At 42.7% G+C, this 19901-nt stretch overlaps 1 protein-coding gene across 1 annotated transcript in view; it reads left to right on the top strand.

The window, feature by feature from the left end:
• Window positions 1–18179, top strand: part of LOC111271961 (uncharacterized) — a gene marked incomplete at its 3' end in the record, with an annotated part of 46928 nt that extends 28749 nt beyond the window's left edge. Inside the window, 1 exon segment of the mRNA XM_086973113.1 lies at window positions 17978–18179. Within this exon segment, the coding sequence (XP_086829239.1) occupies window positions 17978–18179 (202 nt within the window).
• Window positions 18180–19901: the final 1722 nt, after the last annotated feature.

Below are 19901 nucleotides of genomic sequence, written 5' to 3'. Positions count from 1 at the left end.
GGCAACAGAGAACGACAATAGGAACAGCAAAACCGACCCCGATTTCGTCCGAGTCCCAGACGGTATTGATCAGACAAATGGTCGTCGACTGAGTGAGCCAGACAGCACCATGTTCCCATATCGAAATAGGGAGGAGACTTCCTTTGCGGGACCCTCTAGGACATTCGTTTTCTGGGGGCGTGAATCTATGCGAAAGCGTTATGTGTCAGAATCGGTCGTGCAGCCCACTGTATACTCATTCAGATGCAGACAAACAGATCTGACCCACATAAAGGCAGAATGGACATGCAGAGTAGTCAATGACCGCTACCCTTTCTTTAACATGGTCCTTCTCTAAGGACCAAAATATAGCAAAAAAAAACTGCTCCGTTCATACCTGCAGCTCGTTTTTTTTCATTTTTCATCTTCGTTGGCTATATTTTGAAGTAAGCAGTAGCCATTCGCTGATAGTCGCATTACCAATAGCGGGGTACAATTGAACCCTCCGTTTTTTAATGCCATGGCGCAGGCGTCGAATAGCAGAAAAGTGCTTGAATAGAAAAAGCCAAAAAGCGACAATCGAGACTCGAAATAGATCAAAAAGCTCAGACTAGAAAAGAAGTCCAAAGAGAGTCACAATGAAAAAAATAGAAAATAAGCTGCGTTCACCACCAGTCCACTTTATTCAGTTTGTTTTTTTGGGATATTTTGTTTAGTAGTGCATAGGGAAGAGTAGAGAGCTAACTTACTTCTTCCCCCGCAACTGTTGTTTGCATATTATCTGTATATTACTGTAGATCTGGACCATTTAAAGGGCAGTGCCACTATAGAAAGTTGTTGATCACAAGGCTTGCTCAAGGAAAGAATCGAGCTAAACAAGCTGATTGTGAGTTCACAGTAGATTTTTTTTCTTTTTCACTTCTTAGCTCAGAAGATCATGTATTAGCTACCGGGTCGTTTACACAGTAATATTGTCTTTTGAATAACTCGAGCCCTTTGATGTTTAGCCCATGTATAGCTCGTTCAAGTGTTACCAGTAATGTAACGGGGATCGCTTTTATCCGTCGTAATGCCTGATGCTAGCTATCTGGCTTACTAGCTACTGCGGTTCCCGCTTGATGGGTATATTTCGAGTCTAGTTTTAGGTCGAGCCTGCTGCTTTTTCCTATAGCCGCGTAGTTATCTGATCCAGTCCAGTTGGTCAGTTCCTTCACTCAGTCGAGGCTATATCCGCAGTCCGACAGTGATTATGCCTGTCCTGGACCTAGAAGTCTGTGGTTGGGATTGCTTACCCCAAAGGCTTTGCTGCCTCGAGACGGATTGTAAAGTACTTTTTTCGTAACAGGAAAACATTGGCTAGGGTTCTCACACCGAGTGAGCAATAATGGTGCACGCAGACCTACTACCAGAATGGATCCCTTTTTATACTCCTCTTTTCTTTTCCTGTTGCCTTTCTCAAGATATCAGTTTCAGAGCAGTAGCTTACTCCCGATTTAAAACGACTGCCAGATGTATCAGCATCACCGCTATAGCTACAGAAAGAAGGATGCCATGTGGTGAACTTTCGTCTGAGAGGCCGAAAGCCAAATTATGTAGTAATTAGAACTTGAACAGTAAACGCAACTTTGAGAAAGTTAAATAGGAATGGTTGACTGTAAACATGCAAGTGAACAGCTGTGTCTTTGAAATTAACGAAGCACTTATTATTTCGACATAAACACACAATGGAGAAAAAAAGATAATCTATTGGTTTTAACCAGAAAGGTAGGCAAGTAACGCTTTTAAGGAAGCAGACCTCAAAAAGGTTTCTTTACGAGAAACCTAGAATGCTTGCATGCATATACCAAGAGTGAAGTATTCTCGTGTGCATACGAAAATACAATACACGGACCATTTAAGAGGGAATTTATGGGAAGTAGTGTGCTGTAAATTCTTGCCAGTATGAGTTCCACGCAAGGCTATAATAGGGCGTTCTCACTATACGCACGGTATAATCGGGAACGGACCCGCATATATATTCGTCCGTCAATAATGTTATTCGGTAAAATTCTGTAGAATTGCTCGTACCCCGTAAAAGTGTACGTGTGTATAAATATAATCGATAAGGACACGTTATTATTACCCGCAGCCATATTATGAAACTGGAACGACAAAAACAACAACTGAACGCCCCTGCTTTGTTGAATGCGAAACCAGCAATGTACGTTCACGTTGTAGATAGTATATACGTTCGGGAACGGCGTATAAAGGACAGGCGCTCGTAGGACAACAGTTTTTTTTGCATTTGGGGGTCTGCTTTGGGGCGTTGTTCACTGCCGTCGACGCGACATCTAGCTCATCCTACTCCTTACTTTACTCTCCCTCTCCTGTCCTCCGACCTAGCAAAACATTCCAAACCAATCCAAGAAGATGGAATAACGTGGGCAATAAGAGACAGGCGCAGTTGGCCAGAATAACTCTTTGGCATCCTTGAAAGAGGATAGTGAGACCAAATTAAAGGTTGTTGCAAGCAAGGGGCGGTCCGGTTGTGGGGGCCTAAAGGTGAAGGCATTAAGAGGGGACGTTAGACAGCGGAAGTATTTCAGCCAGCCGAATGATGGTATTATCATTTAACTGTATAACGCACCGACGTAGCAGTTGTAACTGCACGAAAAATCCAAATCGAACGGCTGATTTGACTTCGTGCTAGATGACATGAACCGTGCAGATCTCACAAGCAGACGTCAGCTCAAACATTAGTTTGAAGCCTTGTCTTCAGCCACGTGCCCCGGGGCGAAAGCTTTCCAGGCAAACAAAAAATGAGAGTCACAGCTAACGCCAGTCTGATTACCACTGTGCTGATGGCTGATCAAGCACGGGGCCTTCCGTTTGGCCTAATTCCGTTGCTGATACTACAGCAACGCTTAGAATGGTCAGGACAGGCTATGAGAATGGGGTAAACGCAGAGGGGATCGAGTCGAAGGCCGTCTCTGGATACTATACTCAAGGTGATATGGCGTGTGAACTGCGAGATAGAGATGCGGGATTACTTTATCTTCGCTAGGGAAAGCGTTTACTACGTAAAGCGACAAAAGCGAGGTTTTATATAATGACGAGCGAAAGCTGCAGCGAAGAAAGATATTGCGTGTTAGTTTCTAAAGTGGTATCGGCGGTTAAATGTGAGTCCGAATAAGGCTACGCAATGAAAGACTAAAAAAAGCTCATACGAACTATATTAGAGCGCGCATGATTGTGGCTGCTTTGTAAACCTAAAATGAGGCAAAAAAAAGATCTGGATAGTTTTACAAATACACAGTGAGCAATAAGAAATTTTCCCCGTTGAAAAATCTGGTCGTTTTCTGAAGTCGTAATTCGAACGTACGCGTACTTTACTACATTACGGCGTGAATTGAAAAAGAAAAATATAGAAAAAAAAACACCACCGGACACAGCAGCTAAACCTGAACGAAATTCGGTATGATAGGTCGTATTTGCGTTTGACTATAGCAGCTAACGGACGGATTTCTATTGCCACATTCTAGAAGATGAGATACGTCATTTGATTGTATGTATCACAATGAAAATTATGATAAAATATATCTTTGCAGTTCCATCATGTTTCGTAAATTGTAGCTCGATACTATATCGAGTTTAAACAGAAAAGGGGAAGTAAGTTGGAAGCGGGGTATGATAGCACGCGGTAGAAGACTGTATCATGACGGTACGCCGTGAGCATCTCCTACTAGTGATCCCGGTCAAGTAAAACTATTGCTTTCGTTAAGTATTCATCCAAATATTATTCATATCAGTTCTGTTGGAAGGAAGTCAGCAATTTACCTAACAAACTGTTGCAGAATTAAGTCTCCACGATGCTTTATACTATATCGCATACATTAGGTGGTTTATGGCGGATGTGCGACCTGCTCATTTTGATATTTGTCAAAGGTTTAGCCTAAACGACTGTCTTCCGCTCGTACACTTTCCGCTTTCTGAACGCCCCCTAATCGTTTTGAGCCCTATTGTCATATTTATGGCAGCTTCTTTAGATGATCGTAACAAAATAGAAATTTTGACATCTGGAGCTGGATTCGAAGAAATCCGTTTTCGCAGGTCCGTTCGTTTCGGGTCTCGTTTTCACTGTCGTAGTAACGGCGGTGCGCACAATGTATTTGAACCGCCCAATCGAGGCAGAAAGAGAGATTCGAGGCAATAAAAACAGTCACCGTCGCAGTAACCACAGGAAAAGCCGCATTGTACGAGAGACCTTGCGCGCCTTTTCCACTTGTGTACTTGTCAGCGTACTAACGTCGCATCCGCCTATCCGAGGCTATACTCTTTTGGCATCCAGATATCGGAAGGTGCTCTTTTATTTCAAATCTCGTCCCTGACAAAACCTTTTCTGCTCGGTCTTGCGCTTCTGGGGTCGTTCATAGCGCCCAGGACCGAACGGGTTTTATCGGATCTAGAGCGGGAACAAGTATTAGTAAGGGCTACGCATTTTTAAAGGGTATAGGGCTTTCTGGCTATCGATCATTCTGCTGTTCACTAACTGATACGGTTTACGCGCACAACTGTGTGTCGACCATATTCCAGCAATCTCCCTTCGCTATTGCGGCTGCAGCAGACGGGGCGGCCGATTTGAACCGTTGGCAAATCAGAGCGGAAAAAATAGCAAGAGCGTTGCGTTGCTTTACTCATGATATAAACGAAAGATACGGTTCACGAAATTGAGTTGATTAGATTACTAGATCACGTATGCACCTGCGGTCTGAACCGGTTTCCAATTCAGGACACAAGGCACGCCACTTATGGTGATTACAATTATAACTGATTAGTAATGTAAACGAGTTAAAAGTAAACATGTTTGCTAAAAAAACACTAAGACACCTTTTGAATGTAACGTTCCAAATCCAAGGAATAATACTACATGAAAGGTGGTCGATACGTCTGCGGCAGTCATTCTCGAAGTACTTCTTCCGTTATTGATGTGTCTAGTTCAATATATGTCTGGAAAAGAGCCGAATGAGGCTACACGCTATTGAAAATTTCCCTAACATTGGGTAAGCTACTTCTATGGAAACCCGCTCATTATATCTATTAAATGGATGGTGAAAGCTAGAGGATAGTAAGTATACATGTGTACCTGTCGAAAAATACCAGGCTTTTTATTTTACTACATTTAAGCTTATAAAAGACCGTTATCTATAATCTAGCTGAGAAAGGAGTCTCTTTTCATTATAATTATTTTATCGGACAAATGTCTGCAAGGCAAGAGACAAAACGCCGGGACATTTATCAATAAAGTATTGTTAACTTCTAATTCACAGACCGACTGTGTGGCCATTCTATCGCGTATCCTATTCTAATTCATTAACATAAACATCAAAATTAGTTGGCAAGCATCTTGATTCTTGTCAAACAACTTCCAACCTTAACCTCACTGACAGGTGAATCTTCGGATGACAGCCGCAGCCATTTTTGTTTTCATCCTGAGACTGTTATGGAGTATAGGATGACTGGAACCTGGAAAATGTTACCTTGGAAAATGTAATCTAATCGAAAAATGTTTTTCTATCACTTCTCAGCATTCGACTTGTTTCTTTAGGCTTTTCCTTCTTTCATATACACTGTTGCCGTTTGATCGGCTGCGGACAATTGCTGTTGTTTATGCCTCTACTTTTACGCAACTTCTACGTAGTTCTCGGTATTGGTTTCGTGCCAAATCATAGTTCCTCCTTACGCGCTATTCATCCATAGCCTCGTGGCTACGGTCACAGTTAGCAGTGCACTGATGTGTAACGCATGGGCACTGGACCTCGGTTTCTCACAAGGCAGACTGGGGAAAATCCAGGCCTGCTCATTCTTCTCTGTTTTCGATCAGATGGCCTTGAAAGCGAATCTGAAGTCGTCGAATCAAATCAGACCGACTTGGGGTTGGATCACACGGCAACACGAAGCAGCTGTTGGTTCTCTCATACATCGACATCATTAAAGGTTCGTTACATTCTGGCATCGGAAATAGCTCCGACGTTTGCTGCTAGCAGAGCTAAATACGACACAGATCTTACAGTTACTTCGATCGCTGCTAGCGTGGGTGTCGATTCCAGTTGTTTGTCAAAATGCGTGGCGATATCGGAAGCCTGTAGATGTCGAAGGCGGAGAAGGATAAGAAAACCTCATTGAACAAAGACAGAAACAAGCAGGTGTAAAATCACTTAAACCTAGATTCTGCTTGCTCTATGAGTTACAAGTTAGGCAGCTGGGTAGAATAAACTTTGCAACTTCGTCCGTAAGTCATGTCTGCTTGTGTAATCTTTCTTCGTTCAGCATTGTGATATTATAGAGCTCTAGGTCCACAACCTTACTTCATAGTTTCGAAAATTTCGAGACTGATCCGGCTAAGCGCTTGTAATTCACCGGTTGACAAACGAGACCTCAGGCCGGTAACTCGATAGCTATCAAAATCCCAGGCTAATCAACTCTATAGATAACAATCCTACATAACAAACCTACATCCACAACAACGGTGTACATCTGTCAGGACTTAGTTCGATATTTTTCCTTCATATTGGTATAATAAAATTGTGGCATGACCGCCACAAAGCGTCTGCACTAAATCACACACAGTGAGGCGCAATGACAAGGAAAAATTAGGAGAATCGCACATGTAACGTCGTACGACTGGCGTACCCACTACTATTAGGACTGCTTCAACTCAACCGAAAGTCTTGCGTGTCGCATAAATAAACATAATTGGTTTAAACATTTAAAAAATAATTGTTTATGGCAACACATTATGATATGGTTACCTTTTCTATACTCAAAAACCTTGGCCAATTATCGTTTCCGTTTTCCTCCTGCCTAGTGCCTGGTTACAGGACGGTACGTACCGTTACGTGTTGCCGTTGTTTTGATCACTTTTCGACAAATTATCGACAACCTCTGTTCAATAATCAATGTCAAACTAGGAGCTTGATCCCCATATGCGTTTCTATATATATGTAAACTTGATCTTGTTCAAGATCGAGCTTACGCTTGTGCACGCTAGAGATAACGTTGGTCTTTTCGTAAATATCAGTCACCGTTATTTAAGTACCTGTTATGCGCTAATCTTGAGTTAGAGACGGGAAAGAGTGGACATCGTCTGCTAGTGGTGCTCTAATTGAAAGATTGCTCGAAATTTCCTCCGAAGAACAAAAAATATCGAAGGAACCGATCACCCGAAGGCGTCTGGGCGATCGGTTCTCCTGGCAAATACAGAACGAATGCGAAAACTCATGAGAAGGTGCACAGCTTATAGAAAGCAGGTCCAAGTTGGATCTCACTTGAGTACACTTAGCCTAGTTAGTAGTTACTACTAATGTGCTAAGTTTCATTTGAGTCTTTCAGAGAAAAAAAGGTACCCACTAATTTTAGGCTCCCATGCTTGCCGTGAAAACTCGCTTCATGCAGTTCATGACAGTCGTAAATGTGAAAGTTGAAATTAGCACGTGGCGTCTGAAACTGTTTGCCAGGGTTTAGATGATTAACGGTTTCGCGTAATTGTTAGGAGAAAAAGGGCCCTCCCGTCTATCTGCTATTGTACCCTCTTTGCGCGAGCGGAAGGGCAAAGCGATAGCGTATTTACTACAATTTGCCCCAACCTGATCAAGTCAGAAGGCTGTAATAGCCAGAAATCAATTAACGAGGGTTGTTATTACGGGTTCTTGCCGGTCATGTGTGTAACTGCGGAACTGTATAAAAAAAAATGGGGCTATATTAAACAAGAACATCACAAACTGAACTGTATCTTTTTACGTGGGCATAGTTAAAGAAGTTATCGTTAGCTCTTGTGGGTTTTTGACAGGTCATAACAACGTATCTAAACATAAGGTATTGTAGAACGAAAACAAGCGTAAGTACCCATAAGGCGAATAAAATGGCGTATGCTATATACAACGCAAACATTAATTAACAACATGAATGGGATTAGCAGAAACTATAAACTCCATGAGCAATAATTTGCCCAGTAATGTTTTTTTAGATTTACACGAGAGATAGTGAATTTAACGACCTGGGTTATAAAAACTCCCGGACCACCTTGACAATTTTCGCCTATCTGCTACAAAGCTGCACCCAAACTGTCAATTTGACAGGATTATTATAATTATAAATAATATCGCTTTTTTTGTTATTGTAAAGCTCAGGAAAAATCTGAAATGAAAAATACTTGAGACAGAAAAGTCAAAGAAAAACGAGGGCAGAGCTGAACCTAATTGTTACGATAAGGCCTTAAATAGTAGTATTGTCTTTAAGGATTTGGTCATCTACCTATTTGCTTTGCAACATATGTATCTATCTCGGAGTGTATTTTACGTTTCAATGCCGAAGTGAGATAAACTTGGGTTTTCACGGTTCGACCAGTGAGCTGTCAGTAACTGGTTTAATATAGCCCGTTATCAAGTGTGAAAAACTTACTTACCATGTGATAGAAAAAACACGACAGTCAACATGTAATACGGAGATACATAAGGAACCTTGGCGGCGATGCTACGTCCTTCGCACCATCGTTATATCTGCGCATTTATCAAGCTATTACAAATAGATCATCGATTCTTATAAACGAAATGCATTAGAATATATGTATACAAACAATTCTGCGTGAATGGAGAATCTATTCAATATATGAGATAGAGAAGCTAAATTGATCTATATATGAGGTACGATAATATGATGTACCATGCGGTACGAGTCCGCAGTACGTCGCGGAGCAAGTATGCACGATGCAGTACATACACATCGATAAAACAATACAAAACTTGCTGTACTTTTTCGCCCACTAAAGTTAAATGAACTCTCGATGAGTAGCCGGCACGAGTAACTCAAGCCGTGTATGCCGATACAAATCGCAGCCGAGCAGAAGAAGGGTTATTGTGATTCGTTCTCCCTTTCCATACCAATGTCTGAAGTTCAATGGTATAAGTTAGGGGGTATAAGCTAGCATTGACTAGTGAAAGACCTCTAGCGATCGGCTAAAAGGTCAGTAGACAATGACCCTAAAAATGACTAACTACGAAGCTTTGTGTGTCGTGCTTGATGAACCAATATCCCGATGTTAATACGAACGGTTCATTAAAAACCTACTTTTTTTGTCATTATGGCAGAGGAGCCGAAGACCTGTTTACTAGAGAGAGTAGGCACTACAAAAGTTCAATGAAAACTAAATTTAAAAAGGGCGCAATGGTGGAAGCCACCGGTCGACCCCCCCCCCCAAAAAAAAAACTTCTGTTTACTGCATTCAGCGATTCACTATAACTACGCAGTGAGTGGTTAGAACACTTAAGTTAGGCTGCCACGGTTGTTGGTGGTCGAGAATTAGGTGGCTAAAGGATGATGCATGGGTGTGGATAGGTTGTTCTTGAACGGGAGGCAGATCAGAGGGTGGAATGGAGAGGAAAGCAGCCCCGGCAGTGTTGGCATCGAACGGAAGGAAACACTCTTGCCGCTAGCGTTACAGGCATTTCCGGTGATTCCTAATAGCGGCCTGAAGTGGAGTAAAAGAAGGAAGGACCCTGCGTCTATTTGTATTTGCCTTTTCTATTGTCATAACGCCACGAAAATAAAAATCAAACAAAAGAGATAAGTTGATGAATATTGAATAGCGAAACGTTTTAGCGGAGTAATGTGGCCCGCGTTATGCCTTCAATCTATGTCGGCGATTCTACGACGCGATGGTTGCAACATCTAGCATGAACACCCTTTGATTTTTGTTGTTGAAACTGTAATAGCCCAGCGTTCGATCGACTCGAATAGTTTAAGTTACTAATTTATCAGCAGCGTATTGGCAGTTTTAGATTTTCAGCAGAATTAGCGACCTCAAACCGAAACAGGTGACCGACTGATGGTCGAGCGAGTTACAGGCAACGAGGCATACATAAGCCAATGACGCCTGCCCCAGGGCGACTGCCAACCACTAGGAGACCTTAACCGCGTTCTATGCTTCAAGTGATTCAAACCTATTTGGGTCCTGGAGGTAACTGCCTCCCTCTGAAGCTCAGAACTATATGCACTTCCCCAATGTTCTTGTACGCCTCTACCACAAACTCTCCCTAGGTGCGGAAAAGCTTTCAGTAGTGGCCGACGTTCCCACAAGCTTAATGAACTCTCATCCGTACTCCTGGTTGCTGGCCTGTTTCTCTGTTTATTCGGCCTGGACTTTTTACGGCTTAGAGCTGGCCAGACAGCGGCTGCTGAACAAAGCTAAGGCTAGAAGTGGAATAGTCTGGGCAATGGAAAAGGAGGCAGCTTTGGCCTAACCTATTGGTCTCCAGTCATGCGTGCTTTGCTGCTGACTTTATTAGAATTATTAGTTGTGGCTGGTACATTAACCGCTGCCATATCGACTATAGGCAACTGCTCTCGTTACCATTACTATTGCTCGTAGTAAATATAGTAATGCAAACATGTGGTAGGACGATACGCGTGCTTCGGCTTATGCTGCTTCTACTTCGCTACTCGTCCACGAGACTAGATGCAAGTGTATTTCAGAGAAGCAGAAAACTCGTGAGATCAAATGCGGGTGGGGGGTTCGGCGGTCCGAGGGGCGGTGAGAAAACCATCAAAAGCTAGACACCTGCTTGCATTGAAGGCGGCATTACAGGCCAAAGTCAGTAGTCTTCCGGATCCTCGATTGCTCGAATATGCGCAATGCAAGGCCTGTTACGTGTATCGGAAGCCAGAGTATCCATAGCATGAAATGATTTCGTTGGTGGCAATCTCTTCGTTGAAATTAACAACAGTATAAAAGTAAAATCAAACGTCAGGAAAACACGGTGTTAGTTCATTTAAACCTAAATATCGTTGTATCTCTACAGCAGATGATTGTCTTCTTTGACGTTGTTTTTCCTATCTAGCTATATACTATACTATGATAAGATAACCATGAAACTATCATTAAACTTAAATTTAAAAATACATGCATACTTCGCTAGCTCGCAAGCGTATCACGTTGACTGCGCACGACCACGAGAACACTAATTTCGTTGAAACTGACCAAGTGGCTTCGTACCCTAATGCCTATTTTAATTAAAGATCGTTCTGTATACTAGCTACCAAGTGGTTTACTTTACTTTTATCATATAGTATGCATAAAAAATGGCCGATAATGACGACCATAAATAAAACACACACGCGTTATGATTGAGTTGCTCGCTGCCACTGTTCACCTCTAATCGTACGGAGAATATGATTATCACTTTATCTTGTACGAAGGCGGTGTTTTCAGCCGCGTACTCCTGAAGCCGGCCAAACAGAATGATGAACGAGAAAACGAATCCAGCTTGCATACCTTGTTTTTCTATTTCTTCCTCGAGAGAAGATGACTGTCGTAATAGTAGACGATATCGTCTCTCATTCACCCCCCTAATTCGGAAGTTGGCTGAACGCCAATCGGTGTTTCCGTTATATTTATCCCATCCTTTTCCAAAATCCTAAAAACACAAAATTCAGCATTAAGTTAGCGGCCGAACCATGATTCAGCGTGCGTTATCTTCTCTATGTCAAACCTAAATAAAACGAGCCCAGTGGAACGAAATAGTCCGAGTGAGGTAGTAACATCAAAAGGAGGACAGGATGGGAGTCAGAGACGATCACTTGTAGGCGCGGTTGCGGTGGTGCTACTGCTTTTAGCATACACATAGATTAGATGGAATTAAATGTATTAGGTAGAACTCATACTAGGGGTAGGATTCGTGGGCCTGGGTAGCGATGCACAATTGTCAACTAGGGGAATTCGGGGCTTTCCTACCATAAGAACCAGCGGGTATGCTCTGCTCAGTCACACATACAGACAATATAATAGTCGACAGTGTTGGATGCTGCCAGTGTCATTTGTCCATGACCAGAGCTGCGAAACTGTGCCCTTGAAGGAAACGGACGGATGTGGCGAACCGCGAAAAACCACGAGCACGCTGCTCAGAGAAGATGCTCCCTATTGTCGACACCGTCAGCTCTGCTAACGCAGTGGCATAAACTAGGTTCCGGAACAACCAGACCGCAAACAGAATAGAGAAGGGTAGCACCTAGTCAAGACGACGCAGTAACCAGCTATCTTGCATTGACAAGAATTGCTTGCTTCGATTAGATATGGTAAAGTTGGACAAGGTAGGCAAGGCCCTCTGCTGAACCATACGGTTTCACGACGAAAAGAAGGTACGTGGAAATAGTTAAGTGGCTCTATGGGCAGCGGTTGCCCCAGTTCCCGGTAGATGTCCTTGCAATCAACAACAACAAAGCCAAAAAATACCGAAGCCACAAAGAACTGGAATGACCATAAAATTAGCGTATGAAGAAAAAGCCAACACCGCTCGGCCCACAAATCTCAGTAGCCATAGATAAGCAGGAAAAGCAGACCGGTGCTGAGCATTAGGATATTTTCGTGTAGAATAGAAGTCGAAGTCAACATTTCATCATTTCGCTTCTACGAACAACTCAGTTGGACCAGTTATGCTATTGCTATTGCAGAGCGTCGTCGTTTAAGCATGACGAGAGTGACTGTGCTACGATGTTGAAATACGGGCAGGGTGACAACGGTAACCGTAATGGTCCACAGCAGAAATGTCGGTTATCTGAAGGGGTATCGAGGAACGAAGGCAAGAGATAAAATTAAGAAAGCAAAAATAATCGAATGCCTATTTTCGGCTGGAACAGACCGATGGTATGTAAAAGGCTTGTTTTATCTGTCGCCTATTAGAGCAAAGTTTCTCTGTCGCTGCATTGTTATCATAAAAAAAGTAAATTAGCCAAGCAGCCTCATTTGCTTATTACGGTACTCTGGTCTGCCGCTATAAGCTGGACATGTGGATATATAGTAAATATGACAACAGCAAATATGTTTCCGTGAGTAGAGCATGTCATAGAGGTACGAAGCGGGACGAATCAACGTTCAGGTATTGCGGAAGCTGCTGGGGTTATTTGGCTGGGGTGAAATCGAATGCTATGTATTAACGTCGAGATGAAAAGAAGTCATTACTATAATGGCTGACTACCTTTCTCGCCAATAGGCTATCGAATTTATAGCTCAAAATGGTACGGAGACAAGCCAAAAATAGTCTTTTGAAAATTACGCCACTTCATACGCTTAGTCTTTTGGGGAAGGAATCGCATCTCTTTATTTCAGATAAAACAATAATATATCGCATCATAAAAACATCTTCATATTTTATATATTTTTACCTACACATCATGTTGCATCATGTATGCTGTTTTTCTGCCACGACGATGCGATCTTCACTACGGGCATTTAGGCACCGCTCTTAGAAGATGATGCTGTCCCGTTCTCATTCTTTCAACTGGGGACCAGAAGCAACTATGTAAATTTGAAGAATCTGAAGAACGCCGACATCTCTTAAACTACACAATCACACTCGCGCATCAATTCAGCGTGACAAGGAAATTCCTTGCGTTTCGCTTATTATTGTTGTTAATATTTTTCTTCTTAACCATAAACGTTTTGATTGCTAGGCCCGGTTTACTGTAACTCTGTAGTCGCAATCTGTTGTGTCGTGTATTGCTCCGTTGACTCCGGCATTGTCTACCCCTTCATCGTTTTTTGATCTAACGCCTCACGCACGTCAACAAATGAAGCGGCCAGCGATCACGTTGCTTCCTTGCCCCATAGGCTTTCTGTGGGCCCACAGGTCCAGCCGGGGGGTCACTCTAAGTAGAGGCAACAGTTCCGTACTCGGGGAACTTCCATTTCCCACAAACGGCTTTGACTAACGGCAACCCACATCCAATATACAGTTACGACTATTCCTCATGCTACAGCCGACGATAGTGTTTGACTCGTAAGGCGCTAGCATAAACAGAACGCGACCAATGGTAGACAAATGGGTCAGACGAGTTCGACTCTGTTTGGTTCTGTGAAGGACTACAACGTCGCTGATACTGACCATGGTGCTGACGCTATTGCCGCTTGAGCGAAGAGTGCGCGCATCGCAACAACGAGTGACGGTGATTGAAGCTCCCGTCTTTCTCACGATGTTTGATTTTCTTTTCCCATCAACAAAAAAAGTAGAACTCACTCTCGTCCTTTTGCTTACTGTAATATCAAAGACTGGGGAGGACTCTGTGTGAAAGTGTTTTAGCGGATCGTATTGTATTCTGGAGGTCGGGCACCATTGAGGAAGTCAGAACACAGTTCCGATCTGTGATTCCGACGCCCGATAATAGCGAGATTAGCAAAAATGCTAGTAGCAGCTGCATCGACTGGTACAACGTTTCTCCTCGAGAGCAATATCAGTTAGACAGACGAATTAAAAACGTTTTCAGGCCAAAAAACAATAACAATAGCAGAAGCAATAGCATTTTAGCAGCAGGATTCGCGGGTTACGAATAAACAACATTAAGTATACAATAGTCAGGCCTAATTAAAACGGACCAACGATGGAAAGAGTCTTTCATCACAAAACTTTTTTCGCACTAAGATTCAAAGGCGCTTTCTTCTGCTTTCCAGGTCTTGCAGCATCACATCATCTGCTTCTAGCTGTCATTCACCGTTTGGTATCCGTGTATGATGTAATGATGTAGGAATAAAGATGGGAAGACTTTGGTTAAGAAGCCAACCAAACTACGTTTTCCCCCCAAATTGCATCCTACACTTAAGGAGCGCTGGTTGTGTTGGCACATAAAAATGCACCACGAATCCTGTCGTTTTGCGAGATAAGTGAAAACAGGCCAAGAGAAGGCGTAAAGACGTTGTCGGTTTTGTGTTCGGCCGTTATCAATCAGGCCATAGTTCGAGTATTTATTATACAGGTAAAACACACGCAAATACGTGTGTGTACAAAAAAATAATCACTGTGAGGCTTGAGAAGCACAGATATTGCATGTACAAAACGTAACCCACTTACACATTTAACATGTCGCAGTGTGGGTAACACATACTTCTTTTACGTTGACGTGCTGCAGTCACCTTTCCATTACGCTTTCTCCTCTGCAGCACCGTTATCATTATACTATAGCATAATAGTTCATGTAGCTTATAGCTGTGGTAAAGTCTCCGCTGCTACGGAATACCTTTGATGCGGTTCGATGTATGGGCGCTTGTCGCGATACGCTTTTCCGCGATCTGCTCCCGACGTAACTACTATGTACCCACTGGCAACAAGGCGAAAAGCAAGAGGAAAGCTGTTTGTCCTGCTGCGATTACTAAATGGGATTCATGAGGTTCGAAGAAGTCAAGAGTACGCCCCGTACGAAGCCCAAAACACGACCCGTTGAAGGACGCCACAGTAAATGGCAGCGACTAACTTTTTGGCTGCTGCTGGTGCTGGTTTCTTCCAGTGCTTTTGTGAATGATGCGATGTTAATCTTCCGGAGGCTCTCTGTCTGCCAGTCGGTTGGTCTGTCCGTCCTATGTTGAGATAACCGTATGCCCGGCACGTCGTCCCCGCTCGACGATTCACTGAAAGGTTATTCGGCCGATAGCTATAAGGTAGTAAGGAATACCCGCTTGCTCGTCTTGCATCGCATTGGAACGGCACGCTTGTACAGGACAACAGTTCGCAGCTTGTTATACGACTGCTGCAGTAATACTATCTCAATTGATTCATAAATGTCTACTAGAAGGCCAAGCAAGGCAAATGGTTGTGCGAGGCACTTCGGTAGAGGCCCAAATGCACCTGTGAGACGTGTTCTCGTAGCCCAGTTCTGGTTTTAAAGGCCAAACTGGACCTGTCTTGCAGAAACTCCTCGCGTTGTGATGTGGGCGGATCAACTCGTCGGAAAAATAGATAATCGGTAAACAGCATGTGAATGTAGCATTTGTTCTTGTGTGAAATGGTCGTGTTAATGGGGCGCGTACATTTGTATTGCAATAGTTCGTGTATTTATCCTATCGGCACGTAAACAGGCACATACCTTCTACGAAATGGGTTGATTCTGAGACGTTCTTTAGTAACGGCACCGACACACAGCAGTACGATCGTTTCGACAAAATTTGTTGACCTTTGTACTTCGCTATTGACAAATTGATGTTTTAGACATTAGTCTACGAAACATTCACTAAAAACGTGTATTATCTTCCTTAGGGTCGTCATTCTACCAATGTTTCGCACCAGCTTCGTTGTAGGTTTTGTTCCGTTAATACCAGTAGTGAACCATAGCTAAGAGACTCAGATATTGCTTTGAACGGTCTCTGTTTATACCCACTGCTATCCAAATCTGTGCACATTTCTTACTAATCTAAGCTTTCACCATTTCTGCCAGACTAGATCAGGCCAGCGTACGTTATTCGGTCTACATGGGCAAGTCGGTTCGTGACAAGCACGACGAAAACGCAAGAGAACCCGCTAAAGGCAAACTATTGTACGCCTCCGCAAGATTGCCTCCTATCTGACGATACGGTGATAAGTAAGAAAGGAGAATTGCTATGCGGATGGAGAAGAATTGAAGTCACCAAGATGAGTGACTAACGGCGTGTATGGACTCTTCTTAGCGTCAACAGAGTCGCTGTCGTTATCGTCCATTTTTAGTTGTTTCGCCCTTTGTAACATTTGTTATTATAGCCCACCTTTATTACCGCAGTCTCCTGAGCCAATTTTTTTTTGTCGAAAATATGAAACAAATTATCACTGAAAGTATTTCCAATTACACTGCGATCTCATACAGGCATACGAGATGCTGCCCACGACGCCCTGTGGGTACACTATTTAGGAAGAATATAGAATTTAAAATTTACAGCTTTCATGGTAGGAAACCTCGCGATATCGCCGCATCCACGAATGTAGATCGAAGTGATATCCTGAACATTTGATTTGCAATTCCTACTATGTAATGTCTCAGTTATTTTTTTTACATAAATTTTTGAGATTTTGTTTTCTCCAACGAGTGTTCTCGATAGTTGGCTGATCGTTGCAAGGAGGACAGCCAAGATCCGATGGCGTATTTTACAACCATCACTGTAATAGAGACATGTAGAGCGGCAATGGTAAAATACAACATTGCGACAATTGGCACACGTGTGAATGTATTGCGTGATAAATAAGCACTGATACAAAATAGTCGTAGGAGAGATAACAACGGTGAACTGGACTCTTCTTTTCTTGGAAAGCAACTCCGATTATTCGGGCAGATATAAATGGCAGATGGCCTCTCCATGTTGTATTTGCAGCGGCTTAAAGCCATTTCCGTAACTGACATAGAGTCACGTGAAGGGAAAAACGGACTTCAACTTCACGGTGAGGTTACGGATCGAAGGGAACACGGCCCATACATTTAGCCAGATAAAGTCAGCGCGTATAGTTGTTACAATAGAAGAAAAGGCGCAGAAGTCGCAAGAAATTGAGGTAAATGAGGAATGGATGCGCAAGAAGTGGAAGAGTTCTACCAAGTAAACAAGATTAAATATGCCTATTGCGGTTCATACCCTGGTAAAGTAAATTAACGTATGCATGCGTGCATGTGTGTGCGTGTAACTAAATATAGTGGAACGACTCTGTCTTATTGACGTTATAGACACTTTGCTACTTCCCACCTTCCCGTTACTTATAGGCGAGAAATATATATACTGGGACATAAATTCAACGGGACTATGTAAATCAGTCAGTGCTGGATATGACTCAACTTCACATGTTCATTTTCATTTGCAGAGCACTAATTTAATTGCAAAAGATGCTTCCACCTTCGAGGATATGATACTTTAGGAATATATTTATTTTGAAGGCTATGCTGCCCGTTTCGCAACGCAGAGCAGCAACTGTGTAAGTAAATTTCTAGAATATAGCCGGGCATATTGTCGTGTTACATAGATTCGACGAGGTTACCGGGTTAGACTGTGACGCAGCTGTGAACATTGCATCTTTTACCGTAAACAACAAAATATCCTTTGATACGATATAAGGACAAGGCCAAATAGAGTAAGGTTCTAGGTAGTCTTGAGTGCCTGTTGCTACTATTTGGAAAAGACTAATCGTATTGATGGCCTCTATGTTTGCCGCCAACATATGTGGTATTTATTCTGTTCTGTTTGCTGTTGCAGGACCAGGAGATCCTGAGTGCATGGCTACGCAGCATTCAGTCCGAGGAGTGTTTAGGCCTGTTCGTGGCCGCCGGATATGATATGCCGACCATTTCGAGAATGACACCGGAGGATCTGACCGCTATCGGGGTCACGAAACCCGCCCATCGGCGGAGGCTTTTCGCCGAGATTTCGAAACTCAACATCTCCGATGGCATTCCCGGTGCGTGAACTAACGGCCAACACGTGCCGTTCTTCCATCCTTACGAATACAATATTAGCACTGCACCGATACTAGGCACTCTTCTGTACGATGAGCGCATATTATTGACCTCACACACAGAAAATCCAATGCAGCAAACCCCTGAGCGGCCATTGGATTCCATACACTACCCGTAGCAGTATGCTAGCACAATGCGGTTTCTCCACCCGTGTTTTCTATGAAAGGATGTGTTTTCCATGAACATATACAATCCATTCTTCGTATCATCGATAGACCTCCAGCCCCTTCGCCTTCAACAACAGTACACTAGTGAGAATGTTTTTATTTTTTCGTCCTGTCAGAGCAGTATTTGATTCTGAATCGGCAGGGGAAAAGTGGAGGATATACGATAGAATCTGTTCGTAATGCGGCATTGAACGCATCTAGCCATATGACCATCTGAAATATACACAAATCGTATTGGGTCTCTCGGCAAACTTATGCTGCCATCGATAGTTGTCTGTAAAAACATTCATTCTTTGAATATATAGAAAACTACACCATAAATGATCACCGAGAATCCTATACAATTGTTTATTTGATTGTGGGACCGGCTGTATGCGAACCCTTACCCTACCTGTATTGAATAAATCATATGTGTAATGTACAAATATATTTGTTTGTACAAGGTCAGGTCATAGCTTAATGAGAGAATTTCCCAGAAAACATGGGATATAATTGTTTTAGAATGAAAAGGTCACCGTCGCCCTTATCCTAGGCATATCTAGGGCACATCTGTGTAGCTGATTTACGCTTAGTTCGCAACAGACAAACTGTATAGTTTCTCGTCATTCTCTGTACAGGTTTTTCTAACAAGCGTAATGCCAGTAATTGCTAGGACATTTTCGTTGTCATTAGAGTGCTATATGATTTGTTGCTTTTTCGGATTTTTTCCAACATGTTATTTTTTTCGGATCGCTGCTTTAGAGACTCTTAGTTTTTCTTGGAGCAGCTGGGCCTTAGTTAACTTCATTGCCTTTTATCTTCCTGATTCCTCGGTCTCATGACACTGCATTCATTAAATCCACTTTGGGAACCATTAAGTGTAGATCACATACGATAGTTCCAGTTTTTACTGGCCGCCTTACAGATATATGAGATAAGTCGCTGATATTAATCGATATCAGCACGAAGCGATGCTATCTACCGCTCATTCAATACTGAATTTCTGATACGTTCTAGGTCTGTCATCAGTCTCGAAGAGACACTGTTGTACAAAGCATTCATCGCTGAATTGCGGCATCTTTAGGACCAAAGCGTCAGCAAGCGCAAATCCATTGCATGGAAACCGACTATAATGGAAATGAACTATTCTGGTGTTTGGTGAATTGAAATTTTACCATGGCCAAGATTCTCAAGTGTTCTTTTAACGACAGGCCGCGTCTTCTACTTTGGTATTCTTTTAAGGACCTCCGTGCAAATGATCTGGAGGAAGTGGACAGAAAAAAATAATTATACCTATTTTCAATGCTATTCGGAATTGATCAGAGTTTGTCTACGCCTAGTAGAACCCAGATCAGCACGCTCTGCAGACTGCCCATTTGCCTAGAAGATTCAAGTTACGAATTACGAGGTTTTTTCTGCTTTTATCTATCGCAACTTTGGTTGAGTTTATTCGATTGTGAAGAAAAATCGTTTCTTTATCCGAGGAGAAACGCGGGTTTGCGATGGCATAAAACAACA

This window comes from Varroa jacobsoni, unplaced genomic scaffold (assembly GCF_002532875.2).
Source record: "Varroa jacobsoni isolate VJ856 unplaced genomic scaffold, vjacob_1.0 contig01319, whole genome shotgun sequence".
NCBI lineage: Eukaryota > Metazoa > Arthropoda > Arachnida > Mesostigmata > Varroidae > Varroa > Varroa jacobsoni.
This window is presented reverse-complemented; position numbering and strand designations above follow the sequence as displayed.